Source organism: Chrysemys picta, chromosome 3 (genome assembly GCF_011386835.1).
Source record: "Chrysemys picta bellii isolate R12L10 chromosome 3, ASM1138683v2, whole genome shotgun sequence".
In the NCBI taxonomy this organism is placed as follows: Eukaryota; Metazoa; Chordata; order Testudines; family Emydidae; genus Chrysemys; species Chrysemys picta.
In genome coordinates, this window is record NC_088793.1 from 114,999,441 (window position 1) to 115,021,129 (window position 21,689).

Consider the following 21,689-nt stretch of genomic DNA (forward strand, 5'->3'; position numbering starts at 1 on the left):
AGTCAAGATAAGCAACAACACCACACACAGCTCACATGGGTATGCTTACACTCTTTCCTCCATTTCAGCGCTCTCACATTTGGTTTATAAACTGAGACTGAGGATGGGGACAAGATCTACAGTGATTTTTTTTGTTGCTGCTGTTTAACTTGACCATATAAAACAAGATTTTTTTTTAATGTTACTTTACTTTTTTTTCTAATAGATACCACATCTTTATGTGGTGGGAACTGTTCTTTTTCCAGCTTGACTTTTTTACATGTGAAATGTTTTGAATCAGATATAGAACACACTGTATAATACCAGAAGGAAGTGGAAAATTTAAAATGGGCTTGCTTAGATTGAGGTAGTATCTCTGAAATATTTCTTGAGCTCAGTCCTGGAGCACAGCCTGCAGATTCAGGTTGTTCTAGTCACACCACTCTATTAGCCAGGGCTTATAAATAATATTAATTCTAATAATTAATATGCCTATTTATTTCAGACAGTGTGTGGTCTGCTGTCAGCATATTAGCAAGTTACCAGTTCTGCAGCTGATTTTGATTGGATCCCAATTATGCAGCATAAAACAGCAGATGTTCTTGGTGTAATCTGATAGCCGTTTTTATTCTGTATTTTCTAATGTATAATCAAGGATAGAGGGTTTGATGAGACCAAGGCCTCTGTCAAGCCCCCACCCCCACTCTACCTCAGACTGATCCCTGACCTGAATAAGGAACAAACAGTTCTGCAGTAAAATTGTTTCATTCTGTGCTGTACCTTGTCCTGTTTAGTTGGAAAAATAAAGAACACTCGGCAAGATCTGTTTGGACAGCGTTTTCCATCCTCAGCAAACTTTCTCTATAACTGGAAAGTTGTAGGGTTTTTTTTTAAATATGTGAGACAAGAAAAATCCTTGGGAATAAATTTAATACCTCTTACTAGGAATAGATAGCAAGCCTATGGAAAGTAATCACCTCTATTGTGGCAGACTTGACTATATGGTAACGGTCTGCAACAAGAATCAACAGGTTTCAAATGCAGTGGCTCTCACAGTGAAAAGGCACTACTGCTGGAATACTCTATTAAACACTGTCACTTTTAAAATTTGTAATTTAACCCAAGTTGAAGCCCACCTAGATATGAAATGCAATTAGTCGATTGTTTGATTTATATTTGGCACTTCTATATTATGTTTTTATGATTTCATGTACTTTTTTCACTGCCCAAAAGTGTAGTGGGTGCTAAAAAATATTCGATGGTCCTTTCCATTCCAAGGACCTTTTGTGAAGTATTGTAATCAGTTACCTAATCCTCCCAACAGACCTGTGTGGGAGGTAGGTAGATATTTCACCTATTTTCCAGATAGCTAAACTTGAGGCCCTAAGTTACTTGCCCAAATTACCTCAAGTCAGTGGTAGAGCTAGAAATAGAACACAGGAATCCTGCCATCAGTGGGACTGCTAAACACTGAGGATGGAGTGGAGGTTAAGGATAATCTAGGCATGGCCCAGTATCTAAATAAATACTTTGCCTCAGTCTTTAATGAGGCTAATGAGGAGCTTAGGGATAATGGCAGGATGACAAATGGGAATGCAGATATGGAGGTAGATATTACCACATCCGAGGTAGAAGCCAAACTCAAACAGCTTAATGGGACTAAATCAGGGGGCCCGGATAATCTTCATCCAAGAATATTAAAGGAACTGGCACAAGAAATTGCAAGCCCATTAGCAAGAATTTTTAATGAATCTGTAAACTCAGGGGTTGTATCGTATGACTGGAGAATTGCTAACGTAGTTCCTAGTTTTAAGAAAGGGAAAAAAAAGTGATCTGGGTAACTACAGGCCTGTTAGTTTGACATCTGTAGTATGCAAGGTCTTGGAAAAAATTTTGAAGGAGAAAGTAGTTAAGAACATTGAGATCAATGGTAATTGGGACAAAATACAACATGGTTTTACAAAAGGTAGATCATGCCAAACCAACCTGATCTCCTTCTTTGAGAAGGTAACAGATTTTTTAGATAAAGGAAACACAGTGGATCTAATTTACCTCGATTTCAGTAAGGAATTTGATATGGTTCCACATGGGGAATTATTAGTTAAATTGGAAAAGATGGGGATCAATATGAAAATTGAAAGGTGTATAAGGAACTGGTTAAAGGGGAGACTACAACGGGTCATACTGAAAGGTGAACTGTCAGGCTGGAGGGAGATTACTAGTGAAGTTCCTCAGGGATCGGTTTTGGGACCAGTCGTATTTAATCTTTTTATTACTGACCTCGGCACAAAAAGTGGGAGTGTGCTAATAAAGTTGCAGATGACACAAAGCTGGGAGGTATTGCCAATACAGAGAAGGACCGGGATATCATACAGGAAGATCTGGATGACCTTGTAAACTGGAGTAATAGTAATAGGATGAAATTTAATAGTGGAAAATGCAAGGTCATGCATTTAGGGACTCATTAGTTAGAAGTAACAGAGAAGGAGAAGGACCTCAGAGTATTGGTTGATCATAGGATGACTATGAGTCGCCAATGTGATATCACTGAAAAAAGCGAATGCGCTCTTGGGATGCTTTAGGCAAGGTATTTCCAGTAGAGATAAGGAGGTGTTAGTACCATTATACAAGGCACTGGTGAGACCTCATCTGGAATACTCTGTGTAGTTCTGGTCTCCCATGTTTAAGAAGGATGAATTCATACTGGAACAGGTACAGAGAAGGGCTACTAGGATGATCCGGGGAATGGAAAACCTGTCTTATGAAAGGGGACTCAAAGAGCTCGGCTTGTTTAGCCTAACCAAAAGAAGGCTGAGGGGACATATGAATCCTCTCTATAAATATATCAGAGGGATAAATATCAGGGAGGGAGAGGAATTATTTAAGCTCAGTACCAATATGCACACAAGAACAAATGGATATAAACTGACCATCAGGAAGTTTAGACTTGAAATTAGACGAAGGTTTCTAACGATCAGAGGAGTGAAGTTCTGGAACAGCCTTCCAAGGGGAGTAATGGGGGCAAAAGACATATCTGGCTTCAAGACTAAGCTTGATAAGTTTATGGAGAGGATGGTATGATGGGATAGCCTAATTTTGGCAATTAACTGATCTTTGACTATTAGCAGTAAATATGCCCAATGGCCTGTGATGGGATGTTAGATGGGTGGGATCTGAGTTACTACAGAGAATTCTTTCCTGGGTGTCTGGCTGGTGAGTCTTGCCCACATGCTCAGGGCTTAGCTGATCACCATATTTGGGGTCGGGAAGGAATTTTCCTCCATGGTAGATTGGCAGAGGCCCTGGGGTTTTCGCCTTCCTCTGCAGCATGGGGCACGGGTCACTTGCTGGAGGATTCTCTGCACCTTGAAGTCTTTAAACCATGATTTGAGGATTTCAATGGCTCAGACATAGGTTAGGGGTTTGTTGCGGGAGTGGGTGAGTGAGATTCTGCGGCCTACGTTGTGCAGGAGGTCAGACTAGACGATCATAATGGTCCCTTCTGACCTTAAAGTCTATGACTCTATGACAGTCCTCTGTTTTGACTATTAGAATTGTGGTGTCCATTCTTTTTATTAAGTAAGTGTTGACATATTTCTAACACTACTTCGATATGGGATACTAAAAATGGAACTTACAGTGGAAGTATAGATTCTGTCTTCACTCTAGCGCCACCACCAACACATCCGTAATAAAGCACAAGTATACACCTAACACGGTTGTTTGGGGAAAGCTATCAAATTCCTTATGATTATAGCTGCCGTGAAAAATACTCAAAGAGAAATTTAAGATAAAGTATTACAGGAACCCTGGAAACTACTCTGTTAAGGGATTGTCTATTTTTCATTAATTCTACTTTATATTTTCCCTCTGGCTATACAGGGCACAACGACTACATGTGTCCCGCTACTAACCAGTGCACCATCGACAAGAACAGGAGAAAGAGCTGTCAGGCCTGCCGGCTGCGAAAGTGCTATGAAGTGGGAATGATGAAAGGTGGTACGTACACACCAACAAACACATTTTTTAGCACTGATGGATGCTTAACTGGACAACCAACACAGTTAAGCAAAGGGCAACTGTTGTTGTTGGCCAAAAACCCCAACCATGACAAAACAAGGGTGATATCCTGGCTGAATCGAAGTCAATGGAAATTTAGCCATTGACTTCAGTGTGGGTAGGATTTCACCCCTAATATTTTATAATTCATTTGTTTTCTCACAAGTGGATTTGTCTGGCCCCAGGCTATCATGAGTGAAATCCAATCCTAAATGTTGTTTCTTTCTGCAATATGCCATTCACTCTGTGAAACAAATCGATGGTCTCAGTTCAGTTCCCAGTGAACAGGTATCCACATCGTAAAACCCAGCATCATTATTGCCATCTTGTGGACTGTTTCTGAGGGCAGGCCAAGACTTGTATGGGAATAGATGGTTAATTACCATGTATCTAGGTCAGGTATGAAGCACATTGGTGGGGTAGTTTGGAGAAACTTGCAGTACTGCTGCTCTTACTGTACTACTTCTGTGGATTAATAAAGGGTTGCCACCTTCAGAGCTGTTATTCCAGCACCATGCAACAGCACACAATGCACCTGAATTAATTTCCTTTTCCTGTATTGAAATATTGAGGACCTGATTCTTATCTCAGATACATTGAGCTAAATCACAAGTAATTACACTGGGACACTGGAGTTATGCTGGTGTGAGAGAAGAATCAGCTTTAGATGTCAACACTGGTTGCTGCACATCCCAAAACTGATTGTACTAGAGATATCTGGTGTTTAATGTTTAGAGGAAAAGTTTTATAAATAGATGACACTGCCATCAAATAACCTTTATTGTGCTGTTCTCAGAGCAAAGGTTCTTTCCAAGAGGCCTTTGGGATGTTTTAGTAGTGAGTTTTTTGAGCATTTCCCCAGTAGATGTCTTCTCTCCCTCCTTTAAATTACTGCTCCTTTTAGTTACAAGAAACAGACAGAAGGCAAGGGGAGGGGACAGGCAGAGATAAAAAAAATTAATCGTGACTAATCGCATGATTAATTGCGCTGTTAAACAATAATAGAATACCACTTCTTTAAATATTTTTGGATGTTTTCTACATTTTCAAATATATTGATTTAAATTATAAATAAACAACATAGAATACAATGTGTACAGTAGTCACTTTATATTATTTTTATTACAAATATTTGCACTGTAAAAAAAGAAATAGTATATTTCAAGTCACCTAATACAAGTACTGTCGTGCAATCTCTTTATCATGAAAGTTGAACTTAAAAATGTAGAATTATGTACAAAAGAACCTTGCATTCAAAAATAAAACAATGTAAAACTTTAACGCCTACAAGTCCACTCAGTCCTACTTCAGCCAATCCCTCAGACAAACAGGGTTGGTTACAATTTGCAGGAGATAATGCTGCCTGCTTCTTGTTCACAATATCACCTGAAAGTGAGAACACGCGTTCACATGGCACTGTTGTAGCCAGCGTTGCAAGATATTTACATGCCAGATGCACTAAATATCTCCCTTCATGCTTCAACCACCATTCCAGAGGACATGCGTCCATGCTGATGATGGGTTCTGCTCGATAATGATCCAAAGCAGAGCGGACCCATGCATGTTCATTTTCATCATTTGAGTCAAATGCTACCAGCAGAAGGTTGATTTTCTTTTTTGGTGGTTCAAGTTCTGTGGTTTCCACATTGGAGTGTTGCTCTTTAAGGCTTCTGAAAGCATGTTCCACACCTCGTCCCTCTCAGATTTTGGAAGGCACTTCAGATTCTATACCTTGGGTTGAGTGCTGTAGCTATTTTTAGAAATATCACATTGGTACCTTCTTTGTGTTTTGTCAAATCTGCAGTGAAAGTGTTCTTAAAATGAACATGTGCTGGGTCATCATCCGAGACTGCTGTAACAAGAAATAAATGGCAGAATGCGGGTAAAATGTAACAGGAGACATACAATTCTTCCCCAAGGAGTTCATTCATAAATTTAATTAACAGATATTTTTAACGAGTATCATCAGCATGGAAGCATGTCCTCTGGAATGGTGGCAGAAGCATGAAGGGGCATATGAATGTTAACCATATCTGGCACGTAAATACCTTGCAACGTCAGCTTCAAAAGTGCCATGCAAATGCCTGTTCTGACTTTCAGGTGACATTGTAAATAAGTAGCGGGCAACATTATCTCCCGTAAATGTAAACAAATATGTTTGTCTTAGTGATTGGCTGAAGTAGGACTGAGTGGACTTGTAGGCTCTAAAGTTTTACATTGGTTTTGAGTGCAGTTATGGAACCAAAAAAAAAAATCTACATTTGTAAGTTGCGCGTTCACGATAAAGAGATTGCACTACAGTACGTGTATGAGGTGAATTGAAAAATACTATTTCTTTTGTTTATAATTTTTACAGTGCAAATATTTGTAATAAATATAAAGTGAGCACTGTAGGCTTTGTATTCTGTGTTGTAATAGAAATCAATATATTTGAAAAAACATCTAAAAATATTTAATACATTTAAATTGGTATTCTATTGTTTAACTGTGAAATTAATTTTGAAATGCAGGGAATTATAAAACTGGAGATTAGATGCACCTGATTTAAAATGGAAGGAAGATTTCAAAGTAACATTTATTTTAAAAATGATTACTAACCTCATCTAAACCTATTTGTAATAGAAGTCTTAGCAATAGTATCTTGCAGAGACTTCTGGATGGTGATGGTGATGACTTCTGAATGTTCAGACTCATTGGGAGGGTTTCCAGTGCTCATTCTTTATTTTTTCAGGTGAGAGAGGTTTGGCTCAGGACTCCAATTTTAGGCTATTCAGAATGTTCCAGCTTTTCTCTGTCATTATTTCTATCATCCTGGTGATTCAGAGCAGCCAATTACTCCCTTCATCTGGCTTCTAGCTTCAGACTGAAATAGAACTTCGATAACTGATTCATGGAATACATATGTGTGTATTGTGGCTCTCTCTTAATATTCTGGAGCACTTGGCTGGAGTTCATTTCCATCATGAAAAACGTAGACCTTGCAAAACAAAAGAAACAAAAAATACAGTAAAGAAATGTTAGGGCTATATATGTAAGCAATCAGAAAATATCACAATTAAGGCTGCAGCTGCTACCTTAACTCTGCCCTCTTGTATATATGCATACATATAATCTTTAGCTATATGATAATATACTATTTCTCAAATACAAGATATTTTTATCATTTTGTGCTACACCTTACACTTGATATATTTTCATTCATTTATATTTACATTGCTTACATTGTCAGAATAATCCAGTACATCTCTATTGAGTTAAGACTTTTTGATATTCTCTTCCCTCTTAGGTATGCATTCTAATAATTTTCTCACCTGTGATATATTCAACAGCAATGTACATATACTTCTATTTTTAAGCAGCAGTATAGCCTTAGCATCGGTTCTGGGGATTAAATTTAGGTCAAAAAGGAATTGCTACTCTTAAATTTAAATTTGTCCCTGACCACCTCCTAATTCAGGGGATCTCAAACTTTTTAATAATGTGGACCATCTCTTAATAGAGAGACTTTTTGTGGCCACCATCCTTCCCATTTGCAGTCCCATGGACCTTTCCATGATGGCATAACACCCCTATGGCAACTGTAGCAACTGATATTGAAAAATATTAGAAAACCAGTTAATGTGTTTTAGCTCACTTTAATAGCTGAAAATAGGAAGAGCCAATGCCCTGTGACCAGCCAATTCTCTGTGAACCGCAAGCAAGCACTGTATGTGAACCACCAGTGGTCCACAGACATTAGTTTGAGAACCTCCTGTTTTAATGCAATCCTGTAGAAACTTCTTAATATCCCTCATCACCAGGCTCTATATCTCCTCAGAACTTATGACCATTTCCATCAGAAAGTTTCAGTGTCTGACAAGATAACACCTGGATCCAGAGCTGATAGTTCAAACTACACCCAAGCAACTCGATGGAGATGTTGGTGGTCACTTAATTCTCATTCTGTTGCTTGGACAGCATAGAGGTAATTGAACGAGTTATGTACCTCCATGATGTTCTGTCCTGAGCCAAACCTAGCATGTTACATGGTTGAAAACTTCTGAAGGACAGCCATCATGTTTTAGGTCTTCCAGGAGTGCTTGAAACCAGCAGAGAAAACTTGAAAATGATTCTTACAAAGAGGTTGGTAGGCATTTGGAGCAGATGACCATACCACCTTAGGGAGCATTGGTGACTGGCACCTATTCTTTCCTAACTGCTGTCTTTAAGGTGGATTTCAGTGAGACCAATGACTGACATCTTTAACTTAGACATTTCTCTGACAAGCATAGCCTTTGAGCCTTCCTTCTTCAAGGGTAACATGTTCCACATTCTGATATGTAAAACCTGTATTTGTTAGATTAATTTTTATAGGTCTCAAGTCAGGTTGATCTGAGACACAGCACATTTTATGAGTTTCATAACAGTCAGGTGAGAGGTCACTAGCTCATCCAACTCTATGCCTGGGTTCCACACAAAGACATGAGAAACCTGTGATAGGGTTTACCTGCTCCAGTAAGGTTGCAGGTGTCCTCTATAGTGCATTGAGTGCAGGTTGTTAGGTTGTGAACTGGTGAGATGTGGCAGTGTGGTTGAGGCAATCAGTGCAGTACCAGAATCAAAGCTGCTCAGACAAATACCTCTTCCACCATAGTGATGTTGGTGGGAAGAACAAAATGTTTTAAGGAGCCAGTCAAGACTCTGACCTCTCCTTCCAGTAATAATCATTAAAATTATTAATCCGCCACTGGCTACATGAGACACCTTTTTGGCAGAAGGTTTCTCCCAATAATGGGTCCTGATCCATGAGTAATGCTTCTTGGTGCTACAGTAATACAAATACTAATAGTAACAATAAGAGAGCTACTGAACCCAAGAAAAGTAAATGGCAGAGTCCACTATAGATGACGCTATGCAAATCTTAATTATTGTATTCAGTGCAAAAATCTTGAAGTAATGAGTGCCCTGAGACGTGCTAAATAAATAAATTAGTAAAGGCTTTTCTGCTTGCGTATGTAAGGCCATAGAGTCATCTGATGTAAATGGCCATAGAGACATCTTCTGCCTTCCATTCAGTGACATAGCATGAAGCCTTTGAGGTCCTACTGGACTCCTCACTAATCCGTTTGTCCAAGTAACTACACCAGTGAGAATCCTTCCTCCAGGTGTCAAACTGTCTGGAGGGGCTCAGGAGCATGAATACCAACCTCCAGGGCAGATTATTAAGAAACAGGGCACAAATCCCAAACTGGGCACAAATCCCGAACTGGTTGTGAATTCTATACTTAGATTTCACCAACAAAGTATCAAGTACAAACTCCTCAAGCACTCTCACAGCCTTAACATGGAGTCACAGACTGTACCCATGGATACTTGCCACCCAGGAAAGCCTGTCTTTGTGATAGATGGTCCCTTACACCAAAAATCACAACAATATTGAGGTTACTCCGAGTTCCAAAGAACCAGTCACTTACCCCAGGTCTATTGCATCTTAAATCCTACACCAAAGCCAATGCTTGTAACCAATCCTATGATAAATTAACTAGACCTATTAACTAAGAAAAAAAATGAGTTATTTGCAAGGTTAAATATACGCAGACAAATGAGTTCTAGTTTTAGATTCTCTAGAAAGCTCTATAAGTCCTTTAGGGCTGACCCAGGTCAAGCAATGGGGATCGTTTGCTAATGCAAATCTTGCTCTCCCCAAGTCCAAGCAGCATAGAGATCCAGTTTATTCTTGTCAGGGATTTTTACTCCCTTCCCTTAGAGTTCACGCTGATGGGATAAGTCAAAATGCAGATCTCCTCTTCAGGCAGGAGAAGTAATCAACAAAGGGAAAGTAATCAACAAAGTATCTGTCCTTTGATGTTTCACAATGGCTCATTTGATTTCAGTTAGCTTCTTGTGGGCAGGACCCAATGCCTTCTATAGGAAGCCAGCCTTTATATTAATTTATGCTTCTTTCCTGTTTGGTGAGTTACACAGTTAGAGGTTTATAATGCAAACACTTCTTATAACCATATACCATGGCGTACAGATGTTCAATGAGATTAATACATGCAGCAGCTTGCAAGCATTTCATTAAGTCTTAACACTGAACACTGGTTCATAAACCTAATACCTATTTTAGCAAAAAAGGGTAAGACTGACTGGTTTTCAGCTATGTATTTGTCAGTGTTCAGTTGGGGCCTAGAGGTCTTAGCACCCTAGTCTGCCAGCATTACATCAGAATGTGCCAGTAAACTAGCTTCTTCATCTCCGATGAGTTTCTATGAATCATGCATTTGTCACCTGCAGATTGGACTATTGTAACTCACTGTATCTGGGACCAAAGATTGCAGGCCAACTTGTGTGGAGTGCACCTCAATAGGAAAAAACACCCAAGAACACACTGCACTGCCAGTGCTGTTGCACCTCCATTGACTCCCATTTTCTTTCTCATGTTAGTGCAAGACTTTGGTCCAAATGGATTCAGTCCTGTTACAACAGAAACCACTGAAGCACTCTTGTGGCAAATTCAGCTAACAGTGCCCAGGATGCTCAGCTCATGAGATCTGGAGATAAGGTATTTTTGGTCAAGGAGACTGCCTGTAGAATGACCAATTGTAGAAGATGAGACTGAGTCAGTCTGTTTTCAGGACACACTACATGCAGTGCCATATTATTGCCTAGGCCGACAAATTTGCAGGGGCGGAAGCTCCCCTCCATGCCCCGCCCCCCTGCTCCAGCTCACCTCCGCTTCCTCTGCAAGCGCGCAGCCGCGTCCTGTTTCTCTCCCTTCCCAGCGCTTGCGCCGCGAAACAGGTGTTTCGCGGGGCAGGGAGGGAGGGGGGAGGAGGGGGAATTCATTTTTAGTTATGGTACGTAGCCATACATTTAGGATACCTTTTCTCCTTCCATCCACAGCAGAATCCCCATGGATGTCAATGAGAAGATGCACAAAGATCAAGGGTGTAATCTAGCCAGTATGTAGTAATTAAACTTTTAATTACTATGAAGTATTTATTGACACAATCACTATCACTCAGTGGGAAAATATGCCTCCTTCTTTGTCTTTGTTTTTCTTCTGTTCTCCTGTAGCTCAGTCTCTCCCACAGTTCTGATACGTATAGGCTGTACCCCTTCTGTCTGCAGTTTGAGGAGGCCATTCAAAGCTGTAGCACAACCTGTGCTAGCCACTCCCCCTTCTTCAGCCTGCTGCCAGATCTTTCTGTTGCCTCTGTGGCAACAGTCAAGTGGTGGTTCACTTTGCTCCAGATTTTTTTGACAGCATATTATTTTATCCAATTTTTCAGACAGTAGCAAACAGCTTTTCTTCTCCCTCTCCTGGTTTGAATATTGAATCGTGGCATGGTCTCATCCACCCAGAGCCAGTACTGCAACACCTCACTGACAGACTCCTCTCCTTTGCCCCCGCAAGGCGTGGTAAAGCTGTCATGCAAACACAAGCTTAAATCCAAGCAGTGTTCTATTTGTGAGGCAGCTCACAGGAGGGCAAATTGTGCCCTGCCTGTTCTCAGCCAATTGACCCTTGCACTGCTAAGGCAAGGGGCTGTCGGGCAGGCATGTTGGGGTCCCCACCTGCCCAAAGAAGTCACGATTCCCACACACAAGAGTCTGATCTGGAGGTGTTGAGCAGAATGGGGGAGAGACTCCATGGATGAGGAGAACTTCAGTCAGCCTGGGGTAAGTTCCAAGGCAGAACAGGCCAGGGGAGGGGGGGAGGGAGAAACCCTTAACAGGTATGTGTCCCCCCCAGCCCCGAAATGGGTCCCAAGTTCCCTTCTTCCCAGTTTAAGTCAGGGAACTTATGGCAATAAAACTGCATCCTGCAGACAGGAAGTGCAACCCTGAGAGGGAGGACTCAAGATGCTGCATAAAACAAACAGCAGAAAGACCATGTTTTAGCCACAGCTGGGCAGCAATGCCTGCAAAGTGGGCCAAAAGGCTAAAAAATCCAAAAAGAGCAAAAAGGAAAATAAAGACTATCTACTGAGGAAGGGAAGCTCTCCGATTCAGGCACTGAGGAGGACATGGAAAAATGCAAAAAGGATTTTTTCCCTCCTTAAATATTCAAAAGCGTATGCAAAAAGGTTGCATTCAATATCCTGATCCACCCTGAACAGGAAGTAAAGGCAAGACTAAATGCAAATACAGTACCTGCTGTCCAAAGTCTCACCTGAGACAGCAATCTTACTGCACACATCTTTTCAGGTTATGATCAGAGAGGAATGGGAAAAAACCTGATAAGGGTAAACACATAACTAGACATGCATTTAGATATGAGTTGTGAGAGCTGAAATATGCCATTAGAGGTATACCAATGGTTGATTCTTTAGGGGCATCTCTAGCTAAATATATGATGATTCCATTCAACTATTAGAAAGGTGGAAACCACCCTCAAAGGGACTTTGAGGCCTTGACAGCCACTTTTAAAGCAGCCTTGGCAGCTATATGCTTTGCAATAACTGGTTGGATGACCTTAAGGCCCTGAAGGATAGACTGTCCTGACTAATGATCTACACTTAAGAAAATTTCTGTAACATCAGCCTTTGTGGTAGAGGCCTAAAAATGTATGCCGTGAGATTTTAAGCCATATCTGGCTTCACCCCAGAAGTCTGATGCTCACTCCAAATTCTGTGCTCATCTAAATTCCCAGGCTCTCCCCGTTTTTATGGAAAAACTAAACCAAGTAGTGGCAGAGAGTACTGCCAAACAGAAACAGTCCTTCCCCTCCACTCTCAGTGCTCCAAGGAGGAACTACCAGGCCATCAACAGACAAAAACACTCCTTTTGTCCATCCTCACAAAGGTACCAGAGGAAATAAACAGGTATATAAAGGGAAAACCCTGGAAAAGGGTATCAAGTGGAAAATCCAGGGGTGGATCCACAGCTTATAAGAGCCCACTATGATGATAAACAAATATGCCTCTGCCCAGACCTGAACCTATGAGGCAGAATTTCCCATTTCTTAGTAGAATGGTCTTGATTTACCACAGACAAGTGGATGAGAGAGAGAATGAGTTGCAGATACTCCCTTGAACGAAAGGCCATACCCCATCTCTTCATCCATTTCCCACATCTCGAGTGACCCCATAAAATGAAATCTTGCATCTCTTGGACATAGACTAATAGAAAGGGTTCCCTCAGAAGAAAGATTCTTAGGACTGTATTCCATTTTCTTCATTGTCCAGCAGTGTATGGGGGGGTCAGAGCCATCCTAGATCTCAAGCTGCTGAACAAACTGATACAGAAAATGAGACTCCAGATAGAGATCCTTGCTTTCATGGTGGCATCCCTATACCAAGAGGAGTTTCTTGCTTCAGTGGATCTAGCGCAGGGATTCTCAAACTCCCACCTCCACCACCACCAATTTTGACAACAAAAATTACTATATGACCCAGGAAGGGAGATTGAAGCATGTGCCCACCTAAGCCCTGCTGCTCCAGGTGTAGGGCCAAAGCTGAAGCCCAACGGCTTCAGCCCCGGGTGTGGGGCCTGTAACCTTAGCCCCACTGCCCTCAGCTGAAGCAGAAGTCTGAGTCCCAGGGAGTGCGGCTAGGGCTTGGTCTTGGGCCAGTCTAACACCAGCCCTGGCGACCCCATTAAAACACGGTTGTTACCCACTTTGGGATCCCAACCCACAGTGTGAAAACCGCTGATCTAGCGGATACATTTTTCCACATTCCCATATGACCATGCCACCACACACTGCTGATATTTGCATATGGCCTGGCCTGCTGCCAGTACCAAATGTTTCTGTTTCAGCAGCCCCCAGGCTCTTTACCAAGAAGCTGGTGGTAATAGCGAAATTCAGGTCTTGCAGCACTCACCTGTATCCCTTCCTCGATGACATTTTGATCAGATTTCTGGCCCAAGTGGCAGATGCTGGATCTGCTTCAAATACATAGATTTACAATAAACACCAAGAAGTAATTCACCTGGGAGTGGAAATAGATGCTTCTGTGGTGGCAAAGGTCTACCCATCACTGGACAGATTCCACAAGATATGGAACCTGATATCCATGTTGGTAAAATGTGCAAGGCTGACCCTAGCTCAGTGTTTACAGCTATTGGACCACTTTGTTTCATGTACAGGATTCGCTCTAGGGCAAAGCCCCATATCAGGTGCCTCCATGCCTCCATGCCTTTCTCATGAAACTGTGGAACAATTCACTGGAACACAAGATCAGGTACTGATTCTGAACAAGGTGCTGAACTCTAATGAGGTGGACAGTCCTACAAATGTCTGCAAGGATCTTCCCATGTACCTTTTAGATCTATGCACACACAACTGATGCCAATCTGACAGGATGGGAAGTGCATCTGGGGCACAGAAGAATTGAATGTACTTGGGTTCCCAGGGAAAGGAACCAGAGAATAAACCTACTGGAGATCAGAATTGTCAAGCTTGCCCTATGGAAATTCCAGAACTACCTGGAGGGTGACTGTGTTCTGATTCAGCTGACAATGCGATCACTGCGGTATATATCAACAACCAAGGAGTGCAACTCTACCCGAAGAAGTGGTGGAGACAATGGAATGGAAACTTCCTTCTATTAGTGCAGTACACATAAAAGGAGAGCTGAACCAAAAAGCAAATTGGCTCAGCAGATTCACAGTCAGCAATTCAGAATGGTGCCTGAATCAGGAAGTCTTCACCCCGATTTCACAGTACTTCACCAAGGAAGCAGATCCCAAATTACTGGGGACAGATGCCTTTTCACGTAGATGGCCACAAGGCCTGATACAGTTGTTCCCACCCTTTCTATTTCTAGGAAAGGAGATCCAGAAGATAAGATGAGAAGAAGCAAAGGTGATAGTGATAGCTCTGCACTGACTAAGGAGACCATGGTTCACTGATCTGATAGAGTTGAAAATGGTACCGGTGTTGCATCTATCAGTGAGACCAGACATCCATTACCAAGGCCTATTCCTCCTTCCAGATCCAGACTGCCTTCAAATGACAACCTGACTATTGAGAGGGAAGCATTAGTTCTAGCACAGCTCTCTTCCAAAGTGATTGGAACGCTCCTTTCCTCTAGATGAGCTTCAGCACTAAAGGCCTACTTCTCCACCTGACAAGGTTTAGTTTGTGGTGTCGAACGCAACAAAAATCCCAAGGATCCTGGTTTCCCAGTTACCATGGGCTTTCTTTAGGAAGATGTAAACTAGGGACTTCAGTCCAGCTCTATAGGGTACAAGATGTCAGCATAAGTAGCGTTATATTCGCAGGATCCTCTGATTCCTTGACAGATATCCAGATTTGTCAGAGCAGTTAGTCTGGTTAAACCTGTGGTCAGAATATTCTTTCCTAAGTGGGATCTGCCACTGGCATTGAAAGGTCTAACCACACAACCTTCTGAGCTACTGACATCAATATCTCCATTCTACCTATCCATCAAAACCTGTTTTCTGGTTGCCATCGTGTCTACTAGGAGAGTGGGTTTTTTGTTTTTTTTTTAAACTGGCAGATTTATCTGTACTGAAACTCTACTTTATATCCATGGTGACAAAGTGGTGTTAAGAACCCAAAAATTATTCTTGACTAGAATGAATTTCTTTCCATGCCTCACAGGAGATTGTTCTTCCTTCATCCTGTCCAAAACCACGGTACCTGACAGAAAAGCTGTGGCACACCTTAGATGTTTGAAGATTGCTGAAGATCTTTGTCAAGCACATTGAATCAACAAAAAGATTTGGGCTCTTTGTCTCCTTTCATCTGAATTGCATAGGCTCAGGGTATCCAAGCTATCACTAGCTAAAATGGATCAAGCTATGTATGCATCTACAATGCAAGGTGTCATGTGCTTCTGTTCCAGATGGCATCCAGGCACACTCCACAAGAGCTATCGTGACTTTGTGGGCAGAAAGAGCTTGCTTCCATTGCAGAGATCTGCAGGACAACAATGTCATCAATTAATACCTTTATCTGACACTATAAGGTTGACTTTCTGTTCTCTGCAGAAGTACCTTTTGGCAGGAAGACACTGCAACTGGAGGTCCAGTAATAATAATGACATTTGGGGCAATTAACTTGGGCGTACGTCTTCCCTATCTCACTCTGCTTTTCTTATAAATCCTTATTTCTGTTCACAGCTTGCTACTTTCCATACATATTAGAATTGTGGGAGATGCTGAGCTGCAGAATGGTAAATTTCTTACCTGATGATTTCCTTTCTGCTAGTAGTGTCTTTCACAATGCTACCTTCTGTGGTTGGCTTCCTAACCAAGGGACCATATTTAATTTTTATATGTTTGGTTGGCCATAGCCTACTATACATAGTTTACTGGTTGGTAATGAAGTTATTGTTGCTAATCGTATTCTATACATTTTTTACACAACTTTGGAATGAATCTTCTGGCATCAGGCTACAGAAAGAGGCATAGCTATCATGGGCTGTGCTATAGTTCTGAACTGCCTGGAAACTACAGACAGAAGGGGAATAACCCATACATTTCAGAATTGTGGGAGATGTTGCTAGCAGAAAGGAAAGTATCAGGTAAGAATCTTACCTTTCTTTCCTTTCCTTTCCTTTCCTGCAGCAGTTTCCAGTTCTGACACTCTGAGCTTGTCTTCCACTCCATCCCCATTCTATCTGTTAAAATGATCAGCTTTGCAATACTTAGTGTTGACATTGAAGTATTGTCATCATTTTAGTTAACATTCCAGTTGGAGTTTTGCAGTCATCCTATGGAGTTCTGGAGTTCAGATAACTGGATTCTTTTCTCTGTAGAGCAATAGAATTCCTTAGTTTCCCATGGGTTTCTGATACTCCTTGCTTTATCACTAGTGGGTAAAGCAGATCATCCCAAATTCATGGTAATAAAAACTTATATATACATTAATTTACATCCAGTTCTGGAATAGGGAAACCTCCAGTTCCTAAGACTGGATGCAAAAAGCCACTCTTCTCTGGTATCCTCTCAGTTACCGTTGGACCAAGTACCCACTCATATCCTATCTTTTTTTTTTCTTGTGAGGAACTTCCAAACCCTTTGATTTTCATCTTTTGGGGAGGGGAGCTGCACTTCGTTTTTTCATAGTATAGGTTCATAAGATGTTAAAAGATCAAACAAAAAAGCCAGGGAGTTATTAAAAGCATTTTTAGAAACAGGGGTAAGCAAATGTTTAATGCAACAACTGGAAAAGTTCCAAACATTCTAGTTTGTCATGCAATTATCTTCTAGTGCAGCAATTTATTAAAAATAGAAATTGGTGAATAAGAAGAAAGCAACTTAGCTATGAAACTGTTTGTGTTGTGTCTGAAGTGACTCTCTATAGTATTTACTAGACATGCTGTTCTGTTCTCATGCAAATTGGTACAGGTGGTGGAAACTAATACAAATATGAGTAATTGCTTATTTTAAAGCAATAATTGATTAAAAGGATGCAGACAAAGTATTCTTAAAATAGTTTTTTCTTAGTGTTGTTTATAATAGCCACTTGGAAGGAAGCTGGAGCTGAAATCTGACTCTTTATTGAAATTTCTATTCACCCACTGTGTCCACATGCAGAGTGGATGATTATTGTAGTATCATCCCAAAGTTTAATCTGTTCCCCAAACAAAGCAAAGGGTAGATCGTATTGAACCTTGATTCTTAGGTGCACATGTGCTTGTTTATTATTTGAAAATACCTCTTGGTCATATGCAATGACTGCTAGGCTGTTACTAGGGATGTAAGAATGTTCGTTGTGCAGTTTTTCATGGTTTACACATGTACAATTTTTTAAGATTGTATGAACTAAGGATATTTGGATATTTATTTACCTTTACTTATCTATTTATGTCTGACATTTCTTGACAATGGGTATGTTAATGAGGCAACCTTAACTTATAGGTAACATTATAGGTATTTATCTGCTAATTTCCTTTAAAAACAGGGGTCAGGGCAAATTTTTGGATCTCTGTGGGATCACCAACTCCCTCCCCAACTTCTCCATAAAATGAGAACTTTATGGGACTGTAGGTTCTCTGTTTATCTGTAGCTTGCACTGTCCTATGGAGTTTTGGAATTCTACAGATAACTGGCTTCTTTACCCTGTAGAGCTTTAGAATTCCTTAGTTTCCCTGCGTTTGACTCTCCTTGCTTTGTCATTATTGAGTAAAGCAGATCATCCCAAATTCATGCTAACAAAACTCATATCATCCAGGGCCAGATTTAGTGGCAGACAACCCATTGCTGGGCTTGGGAGGGCGCCAGGCTCAGGATGCTGTTTTTGTTGTTAGCATCAAAAGGGAAAATAGAGTGTTTGAAGTAAAATGTATCAGGTATTCTGTATGTGGATTAATTTTTCATTAACCTCCTAGAATGTTCTGGACCTTTGTAGAATCTTGTGGAACCTTCCAGACTTTCTGAGAACTACATTTTCCTTGAACCCCCTACAGTGTTGTCATCCATGTCCTCATGGGCACATAAGGGGCAGGACGTCACCATCAGTCAGTGAGATATAAGAACGCAGTGAAGTGAGAGCCCAGCTGCAATATTGTGAACTTTGTTTTATTGTGTAATTGTAAGCGACCTTTTGATTTAAAGGACTAGGGTTAAGATTCTAAGGCTGGCACCTATCGTAACACTATTTAATACTGGTCCACCCAATGTTGGTACAATTTCTTGATGCTACTACATTTCAGTTATTCTTAAAATTAAAAAGTTTCTGTAAGCTTAGAGGCAATGATTTTTTTTATTTGCTTACATGTGGCATGAATAAATACAGATTTACAGATCCTAGCATGCAAATTGATCATCTTATATGACGGGAATAAATCATGCATGCAAATTGTGCATCAAAGTTGTGAAATGGGCTACAAATGCAATACAAAATAAGGCATCCAAAAGTTTAACAAATGGAGGGGTGGCACCAAACATGCTCTTTGCCTGGGGCACAATTTGCTCTAGGGCCAGCCCTGATACCATCCTACACCATCATGTATTCGTTCTCTCTCCCACTGTATGCATATGAAAGGTTATAACTATAGAATACATTTCTTAATTCTTCAACCATGTGGCTGAGAGAAGAACTATGAAAAAGTGTTTATTGTGAACTTTTTTACTGCTTCAGTTGCATTCTGCCTACTAATCAATCTCCCTAAGATTTATCCCAGTTTTTCAAACCAATCAATATTTAAACAGCCATCACTAAGGAAAACACTGCGTCAACTTTTATTTTTTTCTTTCACCTCACCCCAGAATTAAAATTGCTTGGATGAGCTAAAAACAGGAATTACCAGGCTGTGTCAGAAATGTTATATTAACTTCCGGACCAGTGTTTCATAAAGCACAAAGTTGTGAGTTATTAGTTTTTTGTTTTGTTTTTTTAGCATTGCATTGGAGAGCTGGGATTACATGATTTCCAGTTGTATACAGACTTCAGTTCTTCTACTGCCAGTCATGCAGTGCTTAATTTATGCCAGGGCTGAGCCCCGGTACCTCTCTAGGCATGGCAACTCATAGCCCTGGTATCTCTGGGCTTGCCACGACAGTTATGAAAGTAAAAAAATTGCTTGAGTCCCGGCACCTCTTTCATTGCAAATTAAGAACTGCAGTCATATTCGACTGTATAATCAAAACACCCTGATTTATAGGGACGCTAATGTCAGTTTTGGAAGTTTCTAAAATGTATTAGTTACAATTTTCTGTCTGCCACTGAAGCTGGTAAAATTGCACTTGTAGCCATAAGGGAACCTGATTTTTCTGTGGTATGTGGTTTAACTAAATACGTCACAGTATATGGTAGTATAAAGTATTGGACACTTGTTTGTGGCGTCACCATTGCGATAGCTTGGAAATGGTTTTCATTTGATGTAAAGTAGACATAGAGCTGGATGTCATCTGGCTGTTGATGTCACTTAAATGTGTGTTTATCTTGCAACTTCCCCTGAGTGACCTGATATTATAAATAAGATGTCAAGTAGATGCGGGAGGAGGTTGAATCTCATGTGACTCCACGGATAAGGGCATTGCAGGCAGTGGAGCAGTTTCCTTTTATGATTATCTGCGTTTGGTCTGAGAGAGAAGACCTGAGCTAATTCTTGACATTTCTGTTCTCCCCTGAAGCCTCTTCAAGGTGGGATAGGCTATTTTGATGATTGGTATCAAATGCAACAGGGAGAGCCAGATGAATGAGCATGGATGGTAAGCCCCTTGTCCACAGACAAGAGGAAGTCATCTCTCAGTGCATCTGGTGTTGTTTCAGTTTCATGCCCTTGCATGAAACCTGTGAGGATCCACAAATGTGATTCAGGGTCTTCTGGCTCCTGAGCAGCTGCTGGATGTCCTGCCCATGGAGGTTCTGACTAGCACTGCCTATCGCATTCCCTGATTTGTCCCAGGTATGCTATTTAAGGCCTAGGGAATACACCTGGAGGCTGTTTGCACAAGTAGGCAGATCCCCAGCTTGCTACTACAATAGATGCTGTTGCCTGTCCCTGATACCTTGGCTTGTTTCTGGTTCCTGGCCCCAGCACTGCTCCTGATACTGTGAAAGGCTAGGTACCTTGCCTCTTTACATCTCACCCTGACGTCAGCTGACCTACTTGGCTCCGACCCAGTGTGGCTCATCAACTTTGACTCTGTCCTGATCCTACAGAGTGACACTAGCACGGATGGCTGCTTCTGGCCTTTATCCTTTGGACTGAACTCAGATCTGGTTATTGAGCCCCCCCTCCAACCCAGGCCCAGCCTTGACTTGCACCTCATAGCTGGAATCCTGACAAAATCTGCTTGAGAGGCATCTGGGAAATGGCAGCTATAGGGGAAATGGGAGACTATTCTTTGCTAAATTCTCGGTCAGATTGCTCAGAAATTAAAGGTTGGAATGAATGTCAGTTTGCAGGGCTATTGGCATTCAGCAATGATTTCTCTTGCTAATAAAACCTTTGTATACAACCTTGTATGCAAAATATAGTGTTCATAAGTTATAATAGATGAGCTTGTGCTTGCATCCACCTCACAATGGTCATGTCTTCATATTCAATTTGTGATGTAATAAAGTATTTATCTAAACTCTACCTTTCCCAGGGCTCACCCTGATGTTGCTTTTGCTCCTAACAGTGTTCTAATTCTCCAGTACAGATAATGCACAATGGCTGAAAAGAGATTCTTTGAAAGAACAAAATGATCAAGGATTAAATCAGCTGATCACCCAGGCTGGTGATGTAGCCACAATACTACTCTTTCTTTCGGTAGATGGATTCATGTATTGAGAAGATTTTATGAAGCAACTATGGAATTGAATAATTATAATCAAGTTACATAGCTATACGTGAAACAGTAATTAGCAATGAGTGGCTCTCCTAATATATAACTTCCCTGAAATGATTTGGAAAACTGGAGTGTTAGCAGCCTATGTATCTGGAATGTAGTTTTCTACCTGTAATGCTATTTGAAATGGGCACTTTCACTTCCCCCCATTTCCAGAAGTACCAATCCCAGAAGGGCCACTTTTGGGTATGATATTGTTGTATTAGAAATCTGGACTGTCTTCTGATGCTGCTCTTACAACTGTAGTCTTATGGGAGAAGTAATGCTATTTGGGCTATAATGACAAATGACAATATTAAGGTTGGCCTATCCAATGGCACCCTTATAGAGTTATTCTACATAATTTAACTAGAATGAACCAGCTCTATAAGAACTTTAGTATAATTTCCACAGAACCTTTTAAACAC

The 21,689-nt window shown here is 40.9% G+C and overlaps 1 protein-coding gene across 7 annotated transcripts in view; it reads left to right on the forward strand.

Moving 5' to 3' along the window:
• The window catches only part of ESR1 (estrogen receptor 1), a 285,413-nt gene that overhangs the window by 163,036 nt on the left and 100,688 nt on the right, over nt 1-21,689 (forward strand). For all 7 annotated transcript variants that reach the window (XM_042846311.2, NM_001282246.1, XM_042846300.2 and 4 more), the window contains 1 exon segment: nt 3,862-3,978. In XM_042846311.2, coding sequence (XP_042702245.2) covers nt 3,862-3,978 — 117 coding nt within the window.